This window comes from Dendropsophus ebraccatus, chromosome 6 (genome assembly GCF_027789765.1).
Source record: "Dendropsophus ebraccatus isolate aDenEbr1 chromosome 6, aDenEbr1.pat, whole genome shotgun sequence".
NCBI classification, from domain to species: domain Eukaryota; kingdom Metazoa; phylum Chordata; class Amphibia; order Anura; family Hylidae; genus Dendropsophus; species Dendropsophus ebraccatus.
Genome location: NC_091459.1, coordinates 18,721,878 through 18,744,870, shown reverse-complemented (window position 1 = coordinate 18,744,870; position 22,993 = coordinate 18,721,878). Strand labels below are relative to the sequence as shown.

The following is a 22,993-nucleotide window of genomic DNA, read 5'->3' as shown; positions in this document are numbered from 1 at the left end:
CTACCCCTACGGGCTGAGGGGAAAATGTATTGCTTTTTTATTATTATTATTTTATTTATTATATTATTCATGTGAGTTTATTCATGCTTTTTTTTTTTTTACATGTTGTTATCTGATCCCTATTTGAGTGTTGATCAAAAATTTCTAAGCTGAGGCCAGTTTCTGCAGTTTTAATTTATGTCCTTTAGCCATGATGTATGAGGTAAGAGCTAAGCAGTAAGCAGCAGGAAGGTTTATCCTATCATCAGTGTTTTATTATCCTGACATATAAAGCAAATCTTTTACAGTGCGTAAATTATACCATGTCTAATAACAATGGAACTGCGCATTTAGAACTTTGCCACGTGGAACAAAAATTGAACAAAATTCCCACATTCCATATTCAATAGAGACATTCTCATGTCTATGACACAAACTTGCTTTGTTATAGGAGCATGGCAGTATTGACTGAATTATGGTTGTGTAAGGGGACTCAGGTGCAACCTACATTCCACTGAAGCCAGAATATATCAGAATCTCAGACAGCTACCTGTTTCTTACGATAAAAAACTAATTTGTACCAGGGATGTAAAAGCGTTTTATTTTCTTAATAAACTGCAAGCATAGCAAGGCTACATTGTATCTAGGACAATCATATTTCATGTGGAAGTAAAGAATTCCTAGGAAGCCGATGACAGAAATATCAAATGTAATTGCTTGTTTAGAAGCTTTCAAAATCTAGCGTAAGTAAGTAGCCACAAGTGTTGTTCGGTTTTGTGCATATGTGAGATAGATTATTTACAAGAGTAAAGTTAAATCCAGGTATATTATTACAAAATAAGAACCTGTGCTCTTTGCTTCCACCACCCTATGCCTGTGTCCTTCTGCAGTGTCTTTAGGGCCCCCTGCTCAGCGTTGCCGACACCAGTTTTGGGATAGACCCAATATGGCAGTGACACCCTGCTCAGCCAATCACTGGCCACAACTCTATCCCACTTCAGTCATTTATTAGCTAAATGGGCTGTCACTGTGGAGACAAGTCCTTCTCAAAATTCGCAGCAGGAGAGTTCAGGAGGGGACCTGAAGACACTGCAGGAGGACCCTGGGGGAACATGATGCGCTAAGAATAGCGTGTTTATTATGCTTTCCACAAGGGTAGATACACGTACCCCTTTAATCCTATGTCTGGCTCATAATATTTTCTTCCAGAAGATAAAAACATAACATATAATATTTAGCAATGTTTATAGGTATAACTATGCAGAAAAACGTTTGTAAATTATCAATGACTATTTGTTTTATAAAGTGATATCAAAGCGACTCTGTATCCACCAACCCAAACCGCCAAACTGCTAGTACCATCCGCTTGATGAGAGTAAATCCTTTACGGTCTTTTAAAATGCGCCTGGTGCCTTGGTTAGAGCACAAAATGAGCTTTTAGGCTATGTTCACACAACGTAAGTTTTGTATCAATCACGGCCGTTGTTGCTGATTTGCAAAAACGGCCGTGATTTAAACAAAAATTATGTTGCACTGCAGTCAATGGGATTCCGGTCGGAGTGTATACACTTATTATACACTCCAGCTGGGATCACTAGCGGCTGCAGCAAAAACTCTCATGTCAGTTCTGTGCAGCCACAATACATTGAATAACAGCCGCACATCCCTCACAGTGCATACAATGGAGAGTGCAGCACCGCAGCTCCTTTTGTGTTCAATGGTGAATTGGGATTCGGGAGCACATGGATGCATCCACATCCCAATTCAATAGAATTGAACTTCACTGACATCGGCCGTTCTGAGACCTGGCCAGGTCACAGAACGGCCAGTGTCTTACTTAGTGTGAACCCGGCTTTAATTTGTAATCTGTAACAGGAAAGTCAAACAGGTGTGGCCAAGAATGTCTGTGCCCCAGGTTTGTGATGCATCTTCTTTCTTACTCCCTACCCTCAGGTGTAGTTTAGACAAGTGATGAATAGGAAAAATACTCCCCGGGGATATTCCCCGCAGAACCTCAATAGAGCTAAAGGGCTAGTCATAAAGAAACCCAGAAGCCATTATCTTAACACTAGGAGTAATGACAACAAAAAGAAGAAGGCTAGATTCAGTGAAGGTGTATTCTTCTGCACCCCCTATAGCAAAGAGTTTGAGGCGATCAGAAACATCATCAAGAAGCATTTGGGCATCCTTCGCCATGATGAGGCCTTGGCCGATATTCTGGACGGGGGATGCCACTTTGTTTCTCGCAGGGGTCCCTCTCTGGGCACATTGCTTTCCCCGAGTCTATTCACCAGTACAAAATTTACTAGAAATTTGAGGTCTACCAGGGGGGGTTTCTCCCTATGTGGGAAACCACGGTGTGGGATGTGCCAATATGCCAACAGATGCAAAACTTTCTGTTCCAGTAGTGGAGGAAAGATTTATAACATCAATCACCCTCTCAACTGTGAGTCTGATCACATTATATATGTTATTTATTGCCGTGAGTGTAATTTACAGTATGTGGGATGCTCCATTTGAAAACTTAAAATAAGAATTGCTGAACATGTCAGTAGCATTAAGCATGGAGGGGTACAGCTATCTGGGGCGGCCAGGCATTTTTGCATGATTCATGGGGGAAGCCTTGATACGTTCAGCTGTTTTGCTATAGAGAGAGTACAGGAACCCATTAGGGGTGGAGACTGGAGAAGGAAACTACTTAGGAAAGAAGCTGAGTGGATTTTTAAACTAGGCACACGGACACCACAGGGACTTAACATCAGAAGCGATTTAATGTTACTATACTGACGGATTATCCAATTTCATACTGTGTGGTTTACATAGCAGTGTATTACATGACTATTGTGATTTAAGTATGGTTTTTACTCATCAGGTTCTTGTTTCCGTTTTATTATTTTGGAATATGTTTTTTGTGGTTGTTTCTCCACTGTCTTCTTCCTATAGCAAACGCTTTCCACAGTACACACTCCACACCGCTGCTCAATCCCTGGGTAGCTGAGACTGCATCTTGCCGGCGGTGGAACGCATTTTGCGTTCCACCGGGCGGATATGACATATGGCATATGCGTTCCACACTGGAGCGCTTTGCTACTGAATCCCCATTCAGTGGAACCTGCATTGCCGGCGGTGGAACGCATGCTGCGTTCCACCGGGCAGACATGATGCAGAATGCCACTTCCGGTTTGCTTGTACATAAGGTGAGACACATGGCCAGTTGCTCTAGACGCCGGCAAGGCGAGCGGCGGCCAGTTTAATCTCTCCTGCGTTTATGGTCCCAGAGGTCAGTAAGAGGGCAGATCTGCCCAATGTTCTTATGAGTGTTCTCTGATGTTTTCCTCATTGTATTTTTCTTGCATTTGGCTGTAAGCATTACTTAGCCAGGCCATTATATACATATTATTTCAGAGCTCAGATGCCTCCTGGTGACCCCTTTTGGGATGGACCATAGTTATTTCCCTTAGATTTTTGCGGATTCAGGTACTATGTTCTTTCTTTTTCCCCTTTTTTTTCCGTCTTTTCTTATATATATTCACATATTGTACCTTAAGTTCAGCATACTATATATGTATTACTTAGTATTATTCACATATGTGTAGTTGGACAGACTTAGCATTATTCACATGTTTATAGTTGGACTGACTGTCACTAGAGCCTACCATCCATGATGTAATATGGGCTACTGTACTGGACTTTAGATAAACACCCATTATGAATTAAAACAGTTGTCCATCTATGATGTATAGGAATTTTCTCCTGTGTTTGTGTTTTTCTATGTGTGTGCACTTATATATGTATATATGCTTTTAACCCTTAGACGACCCTGGACGTAGGGTTACGCCATGGAAGTCTGTCCCCAGACGACCCATGACGTAACCTTACGTCCTGGGTGTTTTTCCCGCTATGAAGCGCGCTCCGGAGCAGAGCGCGCTTCATAGCAGGTGGGGGCCGGCTGCAATCAGCAGCCGGGACCTCACCGGTAATGACACGCTGCAGCGATCGCGCTGCCGCGTGTCATTAACCCCTTAAACGCCGCGATCACGGCGCGACCGCGGCGTTTGAGTGTAAGTGACAGGGGGAGTCCCCTGTCACTTACCAATCGGGACCCCCGCAGTGTGACTGCGGGGGTCCCGATCGTTGAAACGGACTGCCGGAGGTCTCTCACCTGCCTCCGTGCGGTCCGATCGGCGATCTGCTACACTGAGCCTGCACAGGCAGGCTCAATGAGCAGAGCGCCGATAACACTGATCAATGCTATGCCTATGGCATAGCATTCATCAGTGTAGAAATCTAAGTATTGTATGTACAAGTCCCCCAAAGGGACTTCAAAAGTGTAAAAAAAAAAAAGTTCAAAACACTAACACACTACCCCAAAGCCCCTCCCCCAATAAAAGTCTAAATCACCTCCCTTTCCCATTATATAAATAAAACATATAAAAATGAATAAATAGATAAACATATAATATACCGTAGCGTGCGGAATTGTCCGATCTATTAAAATATAACAAGCGTCATTGTGACCGGTAAACGGCGTACACGATAAGAGGGGAAAAAGTGCGCAGATTACCGATTTTATGTTACATTATATATTTAAAAAAATCAATAAAAAGTGATTAAAACGTCCGATCTTCACAAATATGGTATTAATAAAAACTAGAGATAATGGCGGAAAAAATGACACCCCATACAGCCCCGTAGGTGAAAAATTAAAACCGTTATAAGCGTCACAATAGGCCCATTTTATTAATATTTAATTGGCAAAAAAAGGATTTCATAAAAAAATATATATATAACATTAGAGAATCTGTGTAACCTGCATATGGTTGTGTTCGGACTGACCTATAGAATAATAGTGTCATGTCGCTGTTACCATATAGAACAAACAAATTTGGAGGCTCTACCCAAAATGTCAGCAAAGGGGTGCTACTATATGTCCAGAGTAAATCAAATGCAAACCAAAAAAGAAAAAAGGGCTGGACACATCATGTAAGTGCACACCACAAATGTAAAGTATCAAAAAATATGAGTTTTATTAAACAATTAATCAAACACCAGACACATGGTTAAAAACATCTAAAAAGTTCCATTTGAGGAACACAATAATGATCAAGGTAGACCCACATACACAAATAAAGAGTGGGTCAATACCCTACAGGGGGCTAAATGCACATAATAGTGCAACCATGACCGGAGCTGCCACAAATCACAACGAATAACAAAAAACAAAACACATCTATGCATGAATAATGAAATCATGAAAAATCAATATAAGAGAATATTACAATGAATAATTCCAGATGATCTCTCTAAAATAACAAATGCAAGTTAAACAGAAAACAGCAATTACCCTGTTGCCCGCGAACAGGCTAGGGCCACAATAGCAACTCGGAAAATTCAAGCGGTCATGGAGTAATCACCCCTGGAAAGTCTCCACGCGTATCGTCACTCTCCGGTGACTTCGTCAGGAGTAAAGATCCAAGTCCGGTGTATTCATATATACTATCACAAATCAATATATTTAAATAAATAATTACTAATAGCTGTAATCTAACGGCCCCATAGATTACCTGACGGTGTGAGTATGGTGCAGCCCGTCGTCAACATGGCCGCTGGTGGCGTGTGTATGTCTCCTCTGCGCATGATCAGTCAAAATCAGTGTCGTCACGCGAACATCTTGGTCACGTGTCCGATACGTCATCATGCTGGCGCATGCGCGAGGACTTAGCATAATAGAGCCAACTTAAAGAAGTGGTTAATTCAAAAATAGAGTGTACAGTGGAAACTGGGATCATGACACAAGCAAAATGAGATTAATAAATGAATATATATATATATATATATATATGTAAATTCCGGACCCCATAATGTATGGAAGACAAGCCTAAATGGAATAAAACTTATCCGCGCACAGCCCACGGATTTCAGTATCGTCACGTGATCCATCAGGTCACGTGTCCGATACGTCATGATGCTGGTATATACGCGAAATGAAAATGACTAAGAATAAACCCATACAGATTTAAATAGTGATGGTTAGAAGAAAATCCAGACCATAAGACAAGAACATATGCGCTCCAGACCAAAAGGATGTATGAATCTATATACCCACTATATGTTGTATTGTTAATAAAACCGGGGGGGTTTATACCCTGATGATATACAAAGATATTCCAATAGATATGGGAAATGACAATACCATACTGCAATACATGAAATTAATATAGAACAAAATACAAAAAATGAAAAATTAAAAATTAAATACCCCACTCAAATCAATCCGTGATAAAGAAGGGTGAATGTCAATATCACATAAAAATAAAAAATATATAATAAAATAGAAAAAGATGATAAAAGACACTCACCATAGTCGTGCTACTAATTAATGGAATATTGTATCCAATTATATAAATATAAACCTTAGTTAATTGTATAATATTTATATTTTAAATTATTATTAATTCATTTAATTTATATACTAATAATTTATTTATTTATTTATTAGTTTAATTTATTTATTGTTTGATTTTTATTTTTGTTTAACATATAATTTTATTATATTTTATATTATTTTTAAAAAAATATATTATTTCTATAAAAATATTTATATATATTACAAGTGTCAAAAATAGTAACAAAGTGATAATAATAATTAATACAAACCAAATGTCAATACAGTGTCCACCTCATATCATGAAAAAGCTATATAGTCAGATCCGATGCGCATAGGATATATCACTGGGAAATCCCCCACGCGGCCAAGTGGCCACGTCAGAGAGACCTCAACATAATGACCCCACATGTACAATGCTTAAAACAATTAAGCATTGTACATGTGGTGTCATTATGTTGGGGTCTCTCTGACGTGGCCACTTGGCCGCGTGGGGGATTTCCCAGTGATATATCCTATGCGCATCGGATCTGACTATATAGCTTTTTCATGATATGAGGTGGACACTGTATTGACATTTGGTTTGTATTAATTATTATTATCACTTTGTTACTATTTTTGACACTTGTAATATATATAAATATTTTTATAGAAATAATATATTTTTTTTTAAATAATATAAAATATAATAAAATTATATGTTAAACAAAAATAAAAATCAAACAATAAATAAATTAAACTAATAAATAAATAAATAAATTATTAGTATATAAATTAAATGAATTAATAATAATTTAAAATATAAATATTATACAATTAACTAAGGTTTATATTTATATAATTGGATACAATATTCCATTAATTAGTAGCACGACTATGGTGAGTGTCTTTTATCATCTTTTTCTATTTTATTATATATTTTTTATTTTTATGTGATATTGACATTCACCCTTCTTTATCACGGATTGATTTGAGTGGGGTATTTAATTTTAAATTTTTAATTTTTTGTATTTTGTTCTATATTAATTTCATGTATTGCAGTATGGTATTGTCATTTCCCATATCTATTGGAATATCTTTGTATATCATCAGGGTATAACCCCCCCCGGTTTTATTAACAATACAACATATAGTGGGTATATAGATTCATACATCCTTTTGGTCTGGAGCGCATATGTTCTTGTCTTATGGTCTGGATTTTCTTCTAACCATCACTATTTAAATCTGTATGGGTTTATTCTTAGTCATTTTCATTTCGCGTATATACCAGCATCATGACGTATCGGACACGTGACCTGATGGATCACGTGACGATACTGAAATCCGTGGGCTGTGCGCGGATAAGTTTTATTCCATTTAGGCTTGTCTTCCATACATTATGGGGTCCGGAATTTACATATATATATATATATATATATATATATATATTCATTTATTAATCTCATTTTGCTTGTGTCATGATCCCAGTTTCCACTGTACACTCTATTTTTGAATTAACCACTTCTTTAAGTTGGCTCTATTATGCTAAGTCCTCGCGCATGCGCCAGCATGATGACGTATCGGACACGTGACCAAGATGTTCGCGTGACAACACTGATTTTGACTGATCATGCGCAGAGGAGACATACACACGCCACCAGCGGCCATGTTGACGACGGGCTGCACCATACTCACACCGTCAGGTAATCTATGGGGCCGTTAGATTACAGCTATTAGTAATTATTTATTTAAATATATTGATTTGTGATAGTATATATGAATACACCGGACTTGGATCTTTACTCCTGACGAAGTCACCGGAGAGTGACGATACGCGTGGAGACTTTCCAGGGGTGATTACTCCATGACCGCTTGAATTTTCCGAGTTGCTATTGTGGCCCTAGCCTGTTCGCGGGCAACAGGGTAATTGCTGTTTTCTGTTTAACTTGCATTTGTTATTTTAGAGAGATCATCTGGAATTATTCATTGTAATATTCTCTTATATTGATTTTTCTTGATTCCATTATTCATGCATAGATGTGTTTTGTTTTTTGTTATTCGTTGTGATTTGTGGCAGCTCCGGTCATGGTTGCACTATTATGTGCATTTAGCCCCCTGTAGGGTATTGACCCACTCTTTATTTGTGTATGTGGGTCTACCTTGATCATTATTGTGTTCCTCAAATGGAACTTTTTAGATGTTTTTAACCATGTGTCTGGTGTTTGATTAATTGTTTAATAAAACTCATATTTTTTGATACTTTACATTTGTGGTGTGCACTTACATGATGTGTCCAGCCCTTTTTTCTTTTTTGGTTTGCTGTTACCATATAGTGCATTACGTAGACACAGGAACCCCCCAAATGTTACCATATTGCATTCTTTCTTACGATTTCACCTATTTATATCTTCATAAATAATATATTTGGAATTCCATCGTACATGTTATGGTAAAATGAAAGACGCCATTACACAGTACAACTATTCCTGTAAAAAACAAGCACTTACATGGCTTGTAGATAGAAAACTGAGAGTGCTAGAGCTCTTAGAAGGGGAGGAGGGAAAAACGAGAGCACTAAGATCAAAATTTGTGCGGTTCACTGGGTCATTTTGGGCCTGGTCCTCAAAGGGTTAACCATGTTTGTAACTTTGTATATTAACACTTAGTCTGTCTGTCTAATTGTATAGATGCCATGACTAAGAGCCAAGTAGGCTCGAAACGCGTCGGCTAATGTTTTAGACGTTTGGAATTAATAAAGTGGAAATTTTATATGAGCTGGAGGAATCAAGTTTCATTTCTTGCTATTTGACACCCCGGAATCCAGGGGCTTCTTCCTACGTGCTCTATCTTTCTACGTGATCTAGGAAAGCATGATCATTTCTGGGAGCTGACCACAGTTACTGTCTTTCTAGGAAAAATACTGCCTGGGGACGTTCCTAATTGTGAGTAGGGTAGGGAGGAAGAAAGAAGAGGTGTTGCAGACCTGGGGCACAGACACTCTAGGCCACGCCAGTATGAGACAGCGCTACATTTTTTGCTCTAACCAAGGCACCAAGAACAGTTTGAGGCTATGTTCACACTGCGTATGTTTTCGTCCATAGTGCGAACCGCGAATATACGCACGTAGTTTTGAGGTTGATGCGTTCGCTGGGAAGTATACGATATACGCCCACACAATGCACACTACGTATGAGCTTACGGCCGGATCGTATACGGCGCCGTGACAAATGAACAAGACCATTGTTTGAGGACGGAAATGTTGAAACTCACGGCCGTGGATTTCCATGCGGTCCCGTACAAAGTATTTATTTCAGCCAAATTGAACTTGATTTTTCGATCCAAAAGGTTCTGTGTGGTTTACGGGGCTGGGCAAAGATTTCCAAGTAAATGACCTGCCTCAGATCGCTTCGAAACAAGCTAGGGAAGCATAACTGTACTACGGGCGTATGTTCGCGGTTCGTACGCATCCGGCCGCATGTCTATTTTTCCCACGCCCATAGTTTTAGCCGCACATGTACGGCGGCGTACGATCTATGGACGGAATCATACGCAGTGTGAACATAGCCTAAAAGACTTTACTGGTAAGGATTTACTCTCATCAAAAGGGATAGTACTAGCAGTTTGGTGGGATTAGTTGGTGGATACAAATTTGCTTAAATGGTATGTTTGCACAGCGTAATATAAGGCAAAAAAAAAAAATGCTGTATTTTGATAATTATGCCCGGATATATATAAAGAGCATGATTATTATTTATATATACTGTACATATATTATATATGTACTGTGCATATACATATATGTTAATAATCTTGTATATAGAAAATTATATAACAATAATAAGAAAAATAATATTTTAATAAATATTCAAATTCTGTTATAGTATAAAGCTATGTTCAGCTGCAGGAATGCACCAAACACCACCCGGCATCCAGTAGTATAAAATCGTGCATCAATATGTAACGGACGGTGTTATGCTAAGTGTGAACATAGCCTAAGGCTATGTCCACACTTTGGAAAGCCAACCGTCTTGTAATATAGACAGATGAAAATTATGGTCATGATTATTTTTGCAGCCATCTATATTACGAGACAGCCGCCTTTCCCCGCTATGTTCCTAAAGAAGAAACATAGCCTAACTATTGTTTGTAGAATTATCTGAAAACCATTGCACACTAATAGTGATGAGCGAATAGTATTCAATCAAATAGCTATTCTACGCTATTTAAGTTATTCGTTTTCATTCAAAATGCAGTAAAAATTTGATTCGTCCTCCCACCCCCCTGGCACTTTTTTCCAGCCAATAAACATGCAGGGGGGAGGAACAGGCACTAGGAATAGGCAGAACTTTAAAAAAAAACCTCCTGAGTATACGAGTAGGTGATTTCAGATTCGTGTCACTTGCTGTTTGGAGCAAGAGAGGGAGAGACTGTGTACAAGGGGAGAGAAAGCTTTTAGCTGAAGTTAGGTAGGAAGGGACCCCCAAAAGCCTTTGTTAGGGCTAAAAGTAGTAGTAGAAAGCCGAGATTTAGAATGTATTTTGAGACAGTGTGTTTAGGGTCCTATTAGACAAAGAGATTTTTAACGTTTACGACAAACGATTGCAAACAAGATTGTTTATCGTTAACCTGAAATCGTTCCCCATATTACACAGAACTATATTTGTTAGTTCTGATCGTTATTGCGAACGTTGCTACAATCGTTTATTCCATCTGATCCGAGCCAAACAATGAACAACGTGATTAGTGAACAAATGCAGAACTTGAGCAAACAAATGTGGAATTACAGCAAGCGATTAGCAAACAATAGTTAGCAAACGATAATCGTCCTGTGTAATAGGGTCCTTGGGTAGGAAGGGCCCCCCAAAAGTTAGATGTACCCAGCCATGCTTCCCCTGGTGTCCCAGATGCATTCCAAAGGTTTGGGCGTCATTTCCTGAGGTGTCATTGTGGACTTGGTGACCTCCAAGTGGTCAAATGTGCATTTCAAAGTCCTGTGTATTTTTCTCCCAAAGACAATAATGAGATTCGATATTCCATGGAATATATGAATATCAGGGGCTATTCGAATTGAATTTAAAATTTTCGAATATTTCACTATTCGCTCATCTCTACACACTAAAGCTTTTCAAATACCCTCAAAAAAAGGAAGACTGATGTTTTCTCCCCTTCTAATTATAAATTTAAAGGACTATCTATATCTATCTATCTATCTATCTATCTATCTATCTATCTATCTATCTCCTATCTATCTATCTCCTATCTGTCTATCTATCTATCTTTCTATCTATCTATCTATCTCCTATCTATCTATCTCCTATCTATCTATCTCCTATCTATCTATCTATCTATCTATCTATCTATCTATCTATCTATCTCCTATCTATCTATCTCCTATCTATCTATCTCCTATCTATCTATCTATCTATCTATCTATCTATCTATCTATCTATCTATCTATCTATCTATCTATCCTATAAGCAAGAACATGATGTCTCACACCAAACACAGTCTATATTTTAATAACACAACAATAAAGGAATGGCAGCAACAACTGCAAATTTATATCCATGACATCAGCCGACGTGTCTCAAATCTCCTAAAAATTTGACACAGCTGCCAAGGCACTTGTAAATAATTAACAAGTCATTCCAAGCTGGAGAAAGGTAGCCATCTCAAGAAATCAAAACCTATTTGCAAAGCTTAACAGATACTACAGATAGTCAAAAAGGGGCTATTTTCGGAAATGCAGATGATAACACCATGAAACCTCTTGAAGCTGGAATTATCTTGCCTGAAGCTTTAGGTCCCTCTAGAGAGGTGCAGAAACCAAGTCGTTTCATATTACTCTTCTCTTTATAGTTTAATATGGATATTGAAATTTGCATTCCTATGAAAGATAGCAGTTCCAGTAGTATAAGTTTGCCAGAAGCATAAAATAAAATATAAATACTTGAATCAATTTCCAGCCATGACGGCTCAAAAAGCAATTTAGCAACTATTGTGGTATTCATGTGGGTTTGATAAATGGTGTATTGCAGTGTACTTCATTCTGATCTATGGTGTTACAGTGACTTATCTCACATTCTATTGCATTTCTAGGAAATGTAGCCTTTAATTCTCATATCACAGGGTCACTTACTATATTGCCTTATTAATATCTCATCAGTCCAACACTGTATAGCATCTTATTAGCTTAGTGCTACCAAACGTCAACCAAAATTGATCATACTGATACAATATATAAGAGTTTAATGCATGGCTATTTCTACACCCAGAAAGGGAGACTTCATTGCTGAAACGATTAATAGCAACCATTTACACCGCTAGGAATTGGAGCTGAATTTTTTTTTTTTTTTTGCAACGTCAATAACACTGTACATAGTCACTGACTGTAAAAAAAATTATAGAGTTTGTAGAACTGTACAATATTCAACATACTATTGATCCCTACCTTATCTTATACAAAGCACAAAGCGTATTCAGGTAAGATTATCAGTGTTCACCTTATAGATAAAGGTAGGCTGTCGAATTATTTTCTACACATATAAAGGAATATTATTGTACAGTATATCTCATAATACACTGTAAGTTGAGGCCATATTCACATTGAGTAAAACACCGTCCGTTCATGTGCGTCCGCATCCCAATTCACTACTGCACACAATGGAGCGTGTGGCCATTGTGTGAACTGACATGTCGGTGTGGCCGCTATTCAATGAATAGTGACCGCAGAAAACTGACATGTCAGTTTTCAAACGGCCAGATGGAATTCCGGACGGAGTGTATACTGTGTGTATTCCATTCATTCAAATACAAAGTATTTTTAGCATAAATCACAGATGTTGTTGCAAATAGCAACAATGGCCTTGATTTATGCTAAACATATGTTGTGTGAACATGGCCTGAGTGTGTATTCTGCTTAAAGATGTTTATAGCTATATTTGTTGAGTTGGTGTTTTTAGCCATGTTAGCCAAGACCATATAATGAATAGTGAATGTACCACTAATACATCACATTTTTTTTTTTTTTTTTTTTTTTTATATTAATAGACTGGCACCGGCATGGGAATGCTGATGCCGCAATCCTTTTTTTAAACCATGGTCTGATTCCCGCGCACAGTGCCAGTCTACTACCGAGCACCAGCCGGGCATGAAGCACTGAAGGCGGGCCGGCGGGCCCCCAGTGTGACAATCTGCCCTCCCCTCTTTGACTTAGCTTCATTAGAATCAATGGAGCCATATCACAGGGGGGAAAGCAGATAGTAACACTTGGGTTTGGCTGGCCCGCCTCCAGTGCTTCATAATTGGCCGGTGCTCGGTACTAGGCCGAACCTGTGTGCGGGAAACAGGCTGTGGTTCAAAATAAGGATCGAGGCACTGGAATCCCCACACCGGCACTGGTCTATTAAACACAGTTGGTCTCACTGCTGAGACACGCTGTGATCAGGAGAAATAGGCAAGGAGGGAGCATGGCAGCAGCGCAATCCACTCCCCAGACGGCCACTAATTCCAACATTGTAGTCTCATAGACTTAAATAGTCGGAATTAATGGAAATACGTCCAGAGTGTGGATTGTGCAGCTGCTGTGCATTGTCCTCGGCTATATCTCCTGATCACAAAGGATCTCAGCAGTGAGACCCGCTGTGATTAACAACTTTAGACATGCCTGATGACTTGTCAAAAGATATTTTCAACAACAGTGACTCTTTAAATAAAAACTAGAAGATACACATACCTCATCTCCTTTTTCTCCCATAGTACCATCAAGGCCAGGCTCCCCCTGTCCCAAAAAAAAAAAAAATTAACAGTGATAAATAAACTACAGTAGTAATCTAGAGTGATACATTACAGTAAAAAAAACTACATAATATATGTCATCTATTATTGTAGAGCGATAATGTACATTGTTTTTTTATAAATTAACAGAAAAAAGGGGTCATATTTACTGGCATATGGTTAGATTGACATACCAGTACCGGGAGACACTGGAGATGTTACAACATGACACCGGTGGAGAGGTAAGCATAACATGTTTAGGTTCTCCAGCAGGGCAACATTGTATAAAAAGTTTCCTAAAGCAGGAGAACCCCTTTAATATTTTCAGTTTCTATTACTCGGTAGAACAAAATAGGAGAATACATTATTATATCAACCAAAAGCAATGGGAACATGAAGGACTCAAAGCTACTATACATGAAGACAACTGATGGCATAAAAATCTAAAGTCAGTGATGATGGCAACTGAAATATTTTTCATTAAAAATAGTCAAACGGAATAAAAGAGATAAGTGGCAACTGGAAATGTGAAGTATTGAGCTCTATAGGAGCTTTATAAATATGTATGCAGTAAGCTCCTAAGCTCACCCAAGTGGTGGTGACAGGTAGATGGAACTTTGACGTTTATCTCTGTCTGTGTGAAGGGAAGATATATCATGAAGTGAACTACTGTAGCTCAGTATTTTAGACCAATTTAGATAAAAAAAGATAAATTGGTGTCATAAGGTGACCAACTACCTTTAACCACATATTGCTAGACTTTGTGACAGTGTTCTGTGATAGAACACACAAGCATAAAATGGGATATAAAATATGGTTCCATGCAAGTATTGTTATTGTATCGATTAGTCTGGATTTCCTATAGGTCCAGGAAGCCTAAAAGGAAAATCATCTACCTATACTTTATTTCATGATTTCATGTTATTTTATTTCTCTGTATGTAAAAACTTTTTGCCACTGAATCACCACATTTGTAGTAATACCTTTTAATTTTCTTTTAAAATTTATATATCCAGTGGACGAATTTCTCACATATAATAGTCATGTCAGAAGTTTGTATTGTTGGGCATCTGGATGCTGAGACATCTTCTGATCACACGAATAAAGGGGTACAAGCATGCAACCGCACCCCTTTATCTTGGTTCTAAACAGCTATAATGAGTGGTACTGTATATGTAACTATAATAGAAGTTTATGGGACTTCCAAAAATTCTGTATACCAGAAGATCCACAGATATCTATTGTAACCATATATCACTTATTATAGCTGATTGCAGCAGAGATTAAGGGCCACAGTGTGTGTAGCCACATGCTTCTCTCCCTTTATTCTAGAGAGCTGTAGGGGTCTAGACACAGATTGACAAGTAACAACCAGCATAGCAGGCATAGTGGCTTCTACGGGGCCTGCCACATCAGGGAGCCCGATGGCTCACTCCTTGAATACACTGGGCTGCCTGAGCCATCATCATTTACAGCACCTGTGGTGTTCCACCACGGATGTTTCTGTTTTGAACACCCCTCGCAAAAGCCTTGTACTGTAAGAAACAAAGTGGTAATGAATGTGTATACTTAAGTTTTACCAACACGAGGTCACTGCCTGTAGATTCCTGTACATTGCACAGCTGTAGTAAGCTAAGGGTTATTGTTGTTTTTTTGGTTCTGTACACCAATGAGAGTTGCTGTTCTCTTCTACCTATCTCTACTCCTTTTTCTTCTCACACTCTCTTCTCCACCAGTTACAGGAGCTTTTACATACACCCTGTAGGAAGTAGTCACATGGGAAGAGGAAGTGCAGTTCAGTTCTTCTCCGATTCTCTGTTGAGTAGCTCATACAAATCAGGCTTCCCTGCTGAGCTTAGCCAGGAGCCTGACTCTGCCAGGTTCCCTGTCCGGGACAGACCAGCTCCACACATGAAAAACTTTCTTAAAGCAACACTTCCATCTACAATGCAGTGCTAAACACTAAAGAGAGGACTAAAGTCAGAAAACAACCCAACCCATACCGTGAACATCTGTAAAAGTGCAGTGCACTTTGTTCAACTCAGGTAACTAGGACTGGGGCTTGTGTCACCCTTGTAGGTTCTGATGCGGGCGCATCCATACGCGCCAGCATCAGAACTCCCAACTGCACACTATAGAGTGTGTGGCCATTGGCAATCGCTCTATTGTGTGAACTGACAAGGTCTTCTGCGGCCACTATTCACTGAATAGCGGCCGCAAAAAACTGACATGTGTATACACTCTGGCTGAGATCCCATAGAGCACAAGGCAACGTATCTTTTCGTGAATAGTCCGGCCATTGTTGTCGATTGTAACAACAGCCGTACTTTTACGGAAAGATACGTTGTGTGTACATAGCCTTAGGAATATTAGATTACAGATAAGAAGTAATATAACTTGTATCCTTCTTTTTTTGGAATGGGTTCCCATGTTTATGTGGATCATGTGAATTGATTGTACATAGAACATAGACTGTTGGAATATAATATCTTAGAGTTTTATTTGCAGTAAATAAAATGCCCCTCCCCCATATATAATGCACATAGCATGTCCCAATCCACAGACAATGACATAACATAACATGAATATAAATTCCTTACAAAAAGGTTTCTATTTACTTGCTGAACCGTACACTGATCCAGTAGCATTTGTTACATGTAAGATTCTAGTTTAATGCCTTAGGGTGCATAGATTTTGAACTATCAAATAGTTCTAGGCTTTCAAGCAGCTGTTTGCTTGGTTGCATAATTCTAAGTTTTTTGGTCGATGTGGCTTCCTGGTACATTCAGCTGCTAAGATGTCAACATAACTCTCAGGAAACATTTTATCAGACTGATGCTGTGTTTGCTATTCTCAGAACACAGTCTCAAGTTTAAAATCCTTTATGCAATTTGCATGTTTTGCATAAAATACACATCGTATGGGAAATGCTATGAGTATACACATTTTAAATTATGAAATAATACTAAGACTATAGAAAAAAAATCAGTATTTCCTAGTCCCAGCAGTCAGTGCTAGTTTGACCATTTTAAGGGTTCTCCAGATATATATTTTTGTATACAAATGTGCTTGGGATAGTGGGAGAAAATGTATATACTGTACATGTGCTCATTTTCCTTCGATTACTGCTGGTGACATTATGACAATGCTGTTCCTGCTAAATAGAGCCTCCTATCGTGTGCCCCAACACATAGAAAATGGCTGCTCAGCCAATCACTGCCTAAAATGGGTCAGTCTTGTAAACAATATGCAAAAAGACCCTTTAGAACCTCAGTTACAAGTCTCAAAACGCGGGACTAGTCGGATGGGATGGGATGGTTCCTGTACGGAGACCACCAAAACCATTATATTAAGTGTTCAGTATCCAACTTAATTACGAGTCTGATGATATGACCAGGGAATTGCCGAAGCCAGGTATCCATCCTCAGACATTTGTTTTGGGGTATTGCCTGTCATCAGTGTGGAGCAGGATTCTGGCTAGGTGGAAACAATACCTAGTAGACCAATACGGCAAACAGATCACTGATCTCAGGAAGACCAGCCAAAGAAAACACTGCCAGCTGCTGGTTAAGGTGCTCAATACAGTGCAATCCTAGGACACATCAATATAGAAAAGTTACGAGTCTCTAAACACAGAACTAGTCTGATATCCCTTACGGGAAGGACCTAGCAAACAGATGGTTCCGGTAAACCATCCATATTAAGAGCACCATAGTAAGTGGTCCCTTCAGTCAACTCAATTACGAGTCTCATGATATGACTGTGGAGATACCAAAGCCATGTATCCTTCCACAGACAGCTGTTTCAGGGTGTTGCCCCTCATCAGTGTGGAGCAGCACTGATCTTTCCCAGGAGAGATTGCATATAGAATTTTACTGTATTGAGTGCTTTAACCAGCACCTGACAGTGTCTTCTTTGGCTGGTCTCCTTGAGATCAGTAATTGGTCTTCTGATCAGTAATTGGCTTAGTAAGTATTTCCTATTTTTCCAGAGATAGAGAATAGAAAGCTCTGAGCATCAGGGTCAGCAACACTTATTTAAAAAAAAAACTTACATAGTGTTGTTCCCAAAAGAGGTAGAGCATGAAATGTTTTCACACAAAGAACTAGATCAGCTGTAATCTATATAGGTAACTCCTGCCAATACGTATGATCATATTGTTGTGTAAACATGCTGTTGCAGAATTGCATCTTCTTTAGGTTCTCAGGTCATGCATCTCATCATGTGTAAAAAGTTTGTATATTGTTGTGCTATTACAGAACACCTCCTACTGTAGTTACATGTGTTATTAGTGTGATAATATAATATCATATTAAGAGCATGACATAACTATAGGCATTGGTCACTGAATTAGTAACAGGAGCTTATTTCATCTATAAAACTAGTTCTCAGTTTAATATTTCTAGGGTACTCAATCACTCTATGATAATGGTCAACCTCTGGGACCCTCACTGATCCTGAGAGTAAAGGGGACACAGTGCCGACCTAGCTCTGCATCTCCATCTTCACTTTTCCCAGCACAAAAGAGCACTGGCCACGTTCTTTGCAGGGAACTGCAATGTTACCCCATTTAACTCAATTTAAACAGTTCCATACAAAGCTGGGAATGCCGCTATACAATGAAAACATAGAAGGGGCTACAGTGGTAAACCAGTATCGAAGAACAATGTATACAGATTTGTCAGGTCACCCTTCTGTGTAATAAAAGCTTCATGCCACCGGTGGAGAGCGGTTGTCATGGGCTAACTCCCGTCCGATAATGTATCCAAATGAAAATGAAAAAATGTCAAGCTCCAACTGGTGCATTTAAAAATATCAAAAATGTATTCTAAAAACATGGATATCCAAGTATAACACCAATGCTTTTTAGCTCATAAGCTCCTTAAGCCATGATTAAGGAGCTTATGCTCTGAAAAGCGTTGGAGTTATACTTGGATATCCATAATTTTAAATTCATGTTCTTAAAATAAATTTCTAATATTTTTAAACGCACCATGTGAAGTTGAAGTTTTTTCATTTTCATTTGAAATGTTACACCAGTGTTGTAATCCCTTCAGTGTGAGGATCAGTTGGGGTCGTAGAGTTTGGACCTCCACCAGTCAAAAAGTGATGGAATCTCCTAGCAATAAGTCATCATGTTGTAAGAAGAAAAAAATCCCTTTGATAGGAGATAAAAACATTTCTGTATATGTTATGTACCAAGGTGCATTTTGTCTTATTGGTAATTTCATCAGGAAAATAAAGTTAAACTTCTTTTACTGGCACTGTCTCTATTTCAAGAAAGTTTCTGCTTTCGCCATATTAATCTTATTTTGTGTGGAACTAAAGAATTATGATCCATGTTTCTTTTTTTTTTTATATTTTTTCTTAGATTTTTTGTATTATATTTCCTTTACATTCCTAATAAACATTTCCATCCCATTTTTAGAAACATAAAACGATTCTCGATATTATATGTAGTAATTTCCAAAGTACCAAATATATGTCCTCTATTTTAAGATTTCTAATGTGAAGGAACAATACCACCTTTGTAAAAGACCCTAACCCACTATCTGTATCCAAACTTTCTATTTAATCTATGACCTCTCCATTGTGGAAACAGAAACTAAAAAGGATTGGAACACTGAAAAATAGAGATCTATAGATAGCAGATGAGGTTTTAAAGAGGCAGTACATTATAACTCTGAAAAGGCTTGTGTCACAGATAAATGTTAAATCTAGTCTCTTGAGTATTTAGATGCTTTTCCATATAAAAAAGGAAGATATGTGTTTTAATAATTGGTAGTAACATATGTACCAAATGTCACATCCAAATCATTATGAATGGTAATTTTTTCCCTACATTTTTATAATTGCTTCATATGGTGTGCTCGGCAATTAGTGAATATGTTAAAGTAAATTATGGTTTGTCAGTCTTTGGTGAATATTATAAAACTAACTGGAAACTCTAGAAAAATCTAAAAGAAGGAATATAAAAATGCTTTTTTTTTTTGTACCTCAGCCAATTAAAGAATGACACAAGCTTTAGTAGAGGAATACCCTCCTTGAAAATGTACATACTGCTTGCCATCTTTGAATAAACAAGATCCGCTATGGCCCTGCAACCTGTCAGTGTGGTTCTTACGTGCACAAGATAATACTTTTATTTTATGGCTGACATGGAGGAGCATGTGACCAGGTCCCACCCCCAATGTCACAAGTGGTCACATGCTCCTCTATGTTGGCCATCTTATGGACAGAATTACCACAGAGCAGGACAGCACAGCCTGGAAAAGGGGAGTCTGATATTAGCTCTATGAGGTACAGTCCACAGGGAGCTGCTTTCGGTAGGTGTTGTGAGTACACTTACTAATGATGTACACTGAACAATTTTACTATAAAGTGGCCAACCCCTTTAACTGTCCATAAAATTAGACTATAAGCAGATGATGAAATCCTCTCTCTATATGGCCCTCTTAAGTAACTACACACAGTACAAGACTCTATTTACACCTTTGTTAGGGTGTCATGTTATATAAAGTAACCTGATATTTCTTAAATAATTAATTTGTGACAAAACTACTTGTCAAAAGGCTGAGCAATCTGCAACCGTGCCTCCTACTCACAGAGCAAACCAGGTTTGTCAAGGGAAGAGAAGCCTGGGATTTCAGGACCCTTAAAAAAAATTGGCCTCCCTCCTAAATTTATATCTGCAATATTAACCCTTTATTCCAAACCTACTGCAAAAGTGAAAGTCAATGGAATTTTATCCCCCCCCCCCTTCCCCCCAAAAAATGGTACCCCACAGGGCTGCCCGCTATCCCCTACCTTGTATGTCCTGGTCATGGAAACACTCCTACAGAGCTTACAACAAAACATCTGCATTAAAGGGCTGCATATAGGCTACCAGACGCACATAGGAGCAGCTTTGCCGATGACATTTTATTACTCATAACCAACCCCATAACCAACCAATCACTGTCCCATATACAAAAAAAAACTCACTGAATTTGGCCCTTTCTAATTTCAAAGCTAATTACAATAAATCTGAAATACTAAACGTCACCCTCATGAAATCCTAGGCTGCCTGTCTTAAAAACGCTTCAACGTTCCAGTGGCCGGACCACTCTTTAAAATATCTAGAAATTAATATCCCCCCTCCTTAGACTCCCTTTGTTACTTGAATGTTAAACCCCTCCTATCCAAGGTCTCTCAGCTTCTCTCCTCCTACCAAATACGTTTTTTTTGTCCTGGATGGGCTGTAAGAGCTTACTCCATACCTATATAATGCCCATAATTTTATATATTATGACTATGGTAAAGAGATAAAACACTCAAGACTTTTTATGCAAACAATGGAGACCTTGGGTCTCCCATATTACACTTATACAAAGGTACTTTACATGTGTGGAGTAAATTTATTCATCTTCATTGAGTAAATATAACGGGTCTCCTTTGACCACTGTTTCCCCCCGTACTGCTCCTACTGATCAACATATCCAATCCCTGGTGTCACCACATAACCTGAATCTTTTACAACTCCTTCAAATGAAACAGATGTGTATAGCGTTCCTAAAGACCCATAGAGCAAAAAGAGAATTACAGTGGTTGGAGAAGACTTGCCTCTCCAGAGCGGAGACCAAACCAAGCCTCTCTTACTTTCACTCAAAACTTTTACTTGAGACTGCTCCTCATATTCCACCATTCCTAATTACTTGGTAAAAGGAGCTGGGGATTTAGCTTTTGGACGCTGATCAGAAGATGATTCTGGGAAATGCTCATGGCTTTTCCTGCTGCGTAAAACTGCAAGAGAATCATTATAAGCTCTTAACTCGCTGGTACAAAACTCCAGAACTCCTCTTCCATATGGGCCTGTCATCCTCAAAAGAATGCTGGCACTGTCACCGGGACATTGGATCTCTTTCCCACATATGGTGGACTACTGGCAGGAAGTGGAAAAAACAATAAATACAGATTATTCCACCTCCTTTACCCTCTCAGCCCAAATCGTCCTACTACGTTTCCTTGCAAAAATTTCAAGCTCTCTTAAGACGTCCCTTGCTACCCATATGGTAACTGCAGCTGAACTCCTTATCCCACTAAATTTCCCCATGGTGGGACTATTATCTTATCTTATGTTATCTTATTGTGTTATTAGTGATTCACCTCCCGAGTGAAATGGACCAACAGACTAAATAAGATCTGTAGAATGGAGGAGCTGACTAGTCTGGTCACCTTGGCTGACATATCAGAATAAGACTAACCCCTCTCCCAGTGGCTTAGCCCCCCCCCACTGAAATTATATATATATATACACATGCTACTATATGGTGTTTCTCTTCCCCAATGCTTACTAGTAAAGACCCCATGGGAACCCCCCTGACCCCTCTATATCTCAGATCTGCATAGACAAACTTACATATGGGTCGTATATGCGAACTTGGAAGATGTAACCTTTTACCTCTCCTCACCTAACCTCCTCGCCTTGGATACATAACTCCTTGGACTGCCTATATATAACTATTGGAAGAACTTATGAACATCCGTGCACCACCCATGTTGTATGTTATGTTTTATTGGTTATCCCCCACCCCACTCAGATGTTGATATCAATGTTGTATATCTCCCTCCCATGCCCCTCACCCTACTGTACTTTGTAAATCTTGCATGTACCTTGTCATTTTCTTTTTTTTTCAATAAAATTTGTGCAAAGTCGGGTGATAACATTCACTGTATATAATAACGAGAGCAAGCTATAGTACAAGGGAGCCACAGTAGGTCATTGTTAAAAAAAAAACATATTCAATCATGTACAGCACTTATAAATGCATTGTTCTGCTGCCCTTACCACAACCGAAATCTATATTTACCATTTTATTTTCTATTTGATTTGTT

At 38.7% G+C, this 22,993-nt stretch overlaps 1 protein-coding gene across 1 annotated transcript in view; it reads right to left on the bottom strand.

Moving 5' to 3' along the window:
- LOC138795177 (collagen alpha-1(XIX) chain-like) overlaps positions 1-22,993 on the bottom strand; it is a 384,669-nt gene that overhangs the window by 161,855 nt on the left and 199,821 nt on the right. Inside the window, exon 12 of the mRNA XM_069974170.1 lies at positions 14,079-14,123. Within this exon, the coding sequence (XP_069830271.1) occupies positions 14,079-14,123 (45 nt within the window). The remainder of the gene's footprint in view (positions 1-14,078; positions 14,124-22,993) is intronic.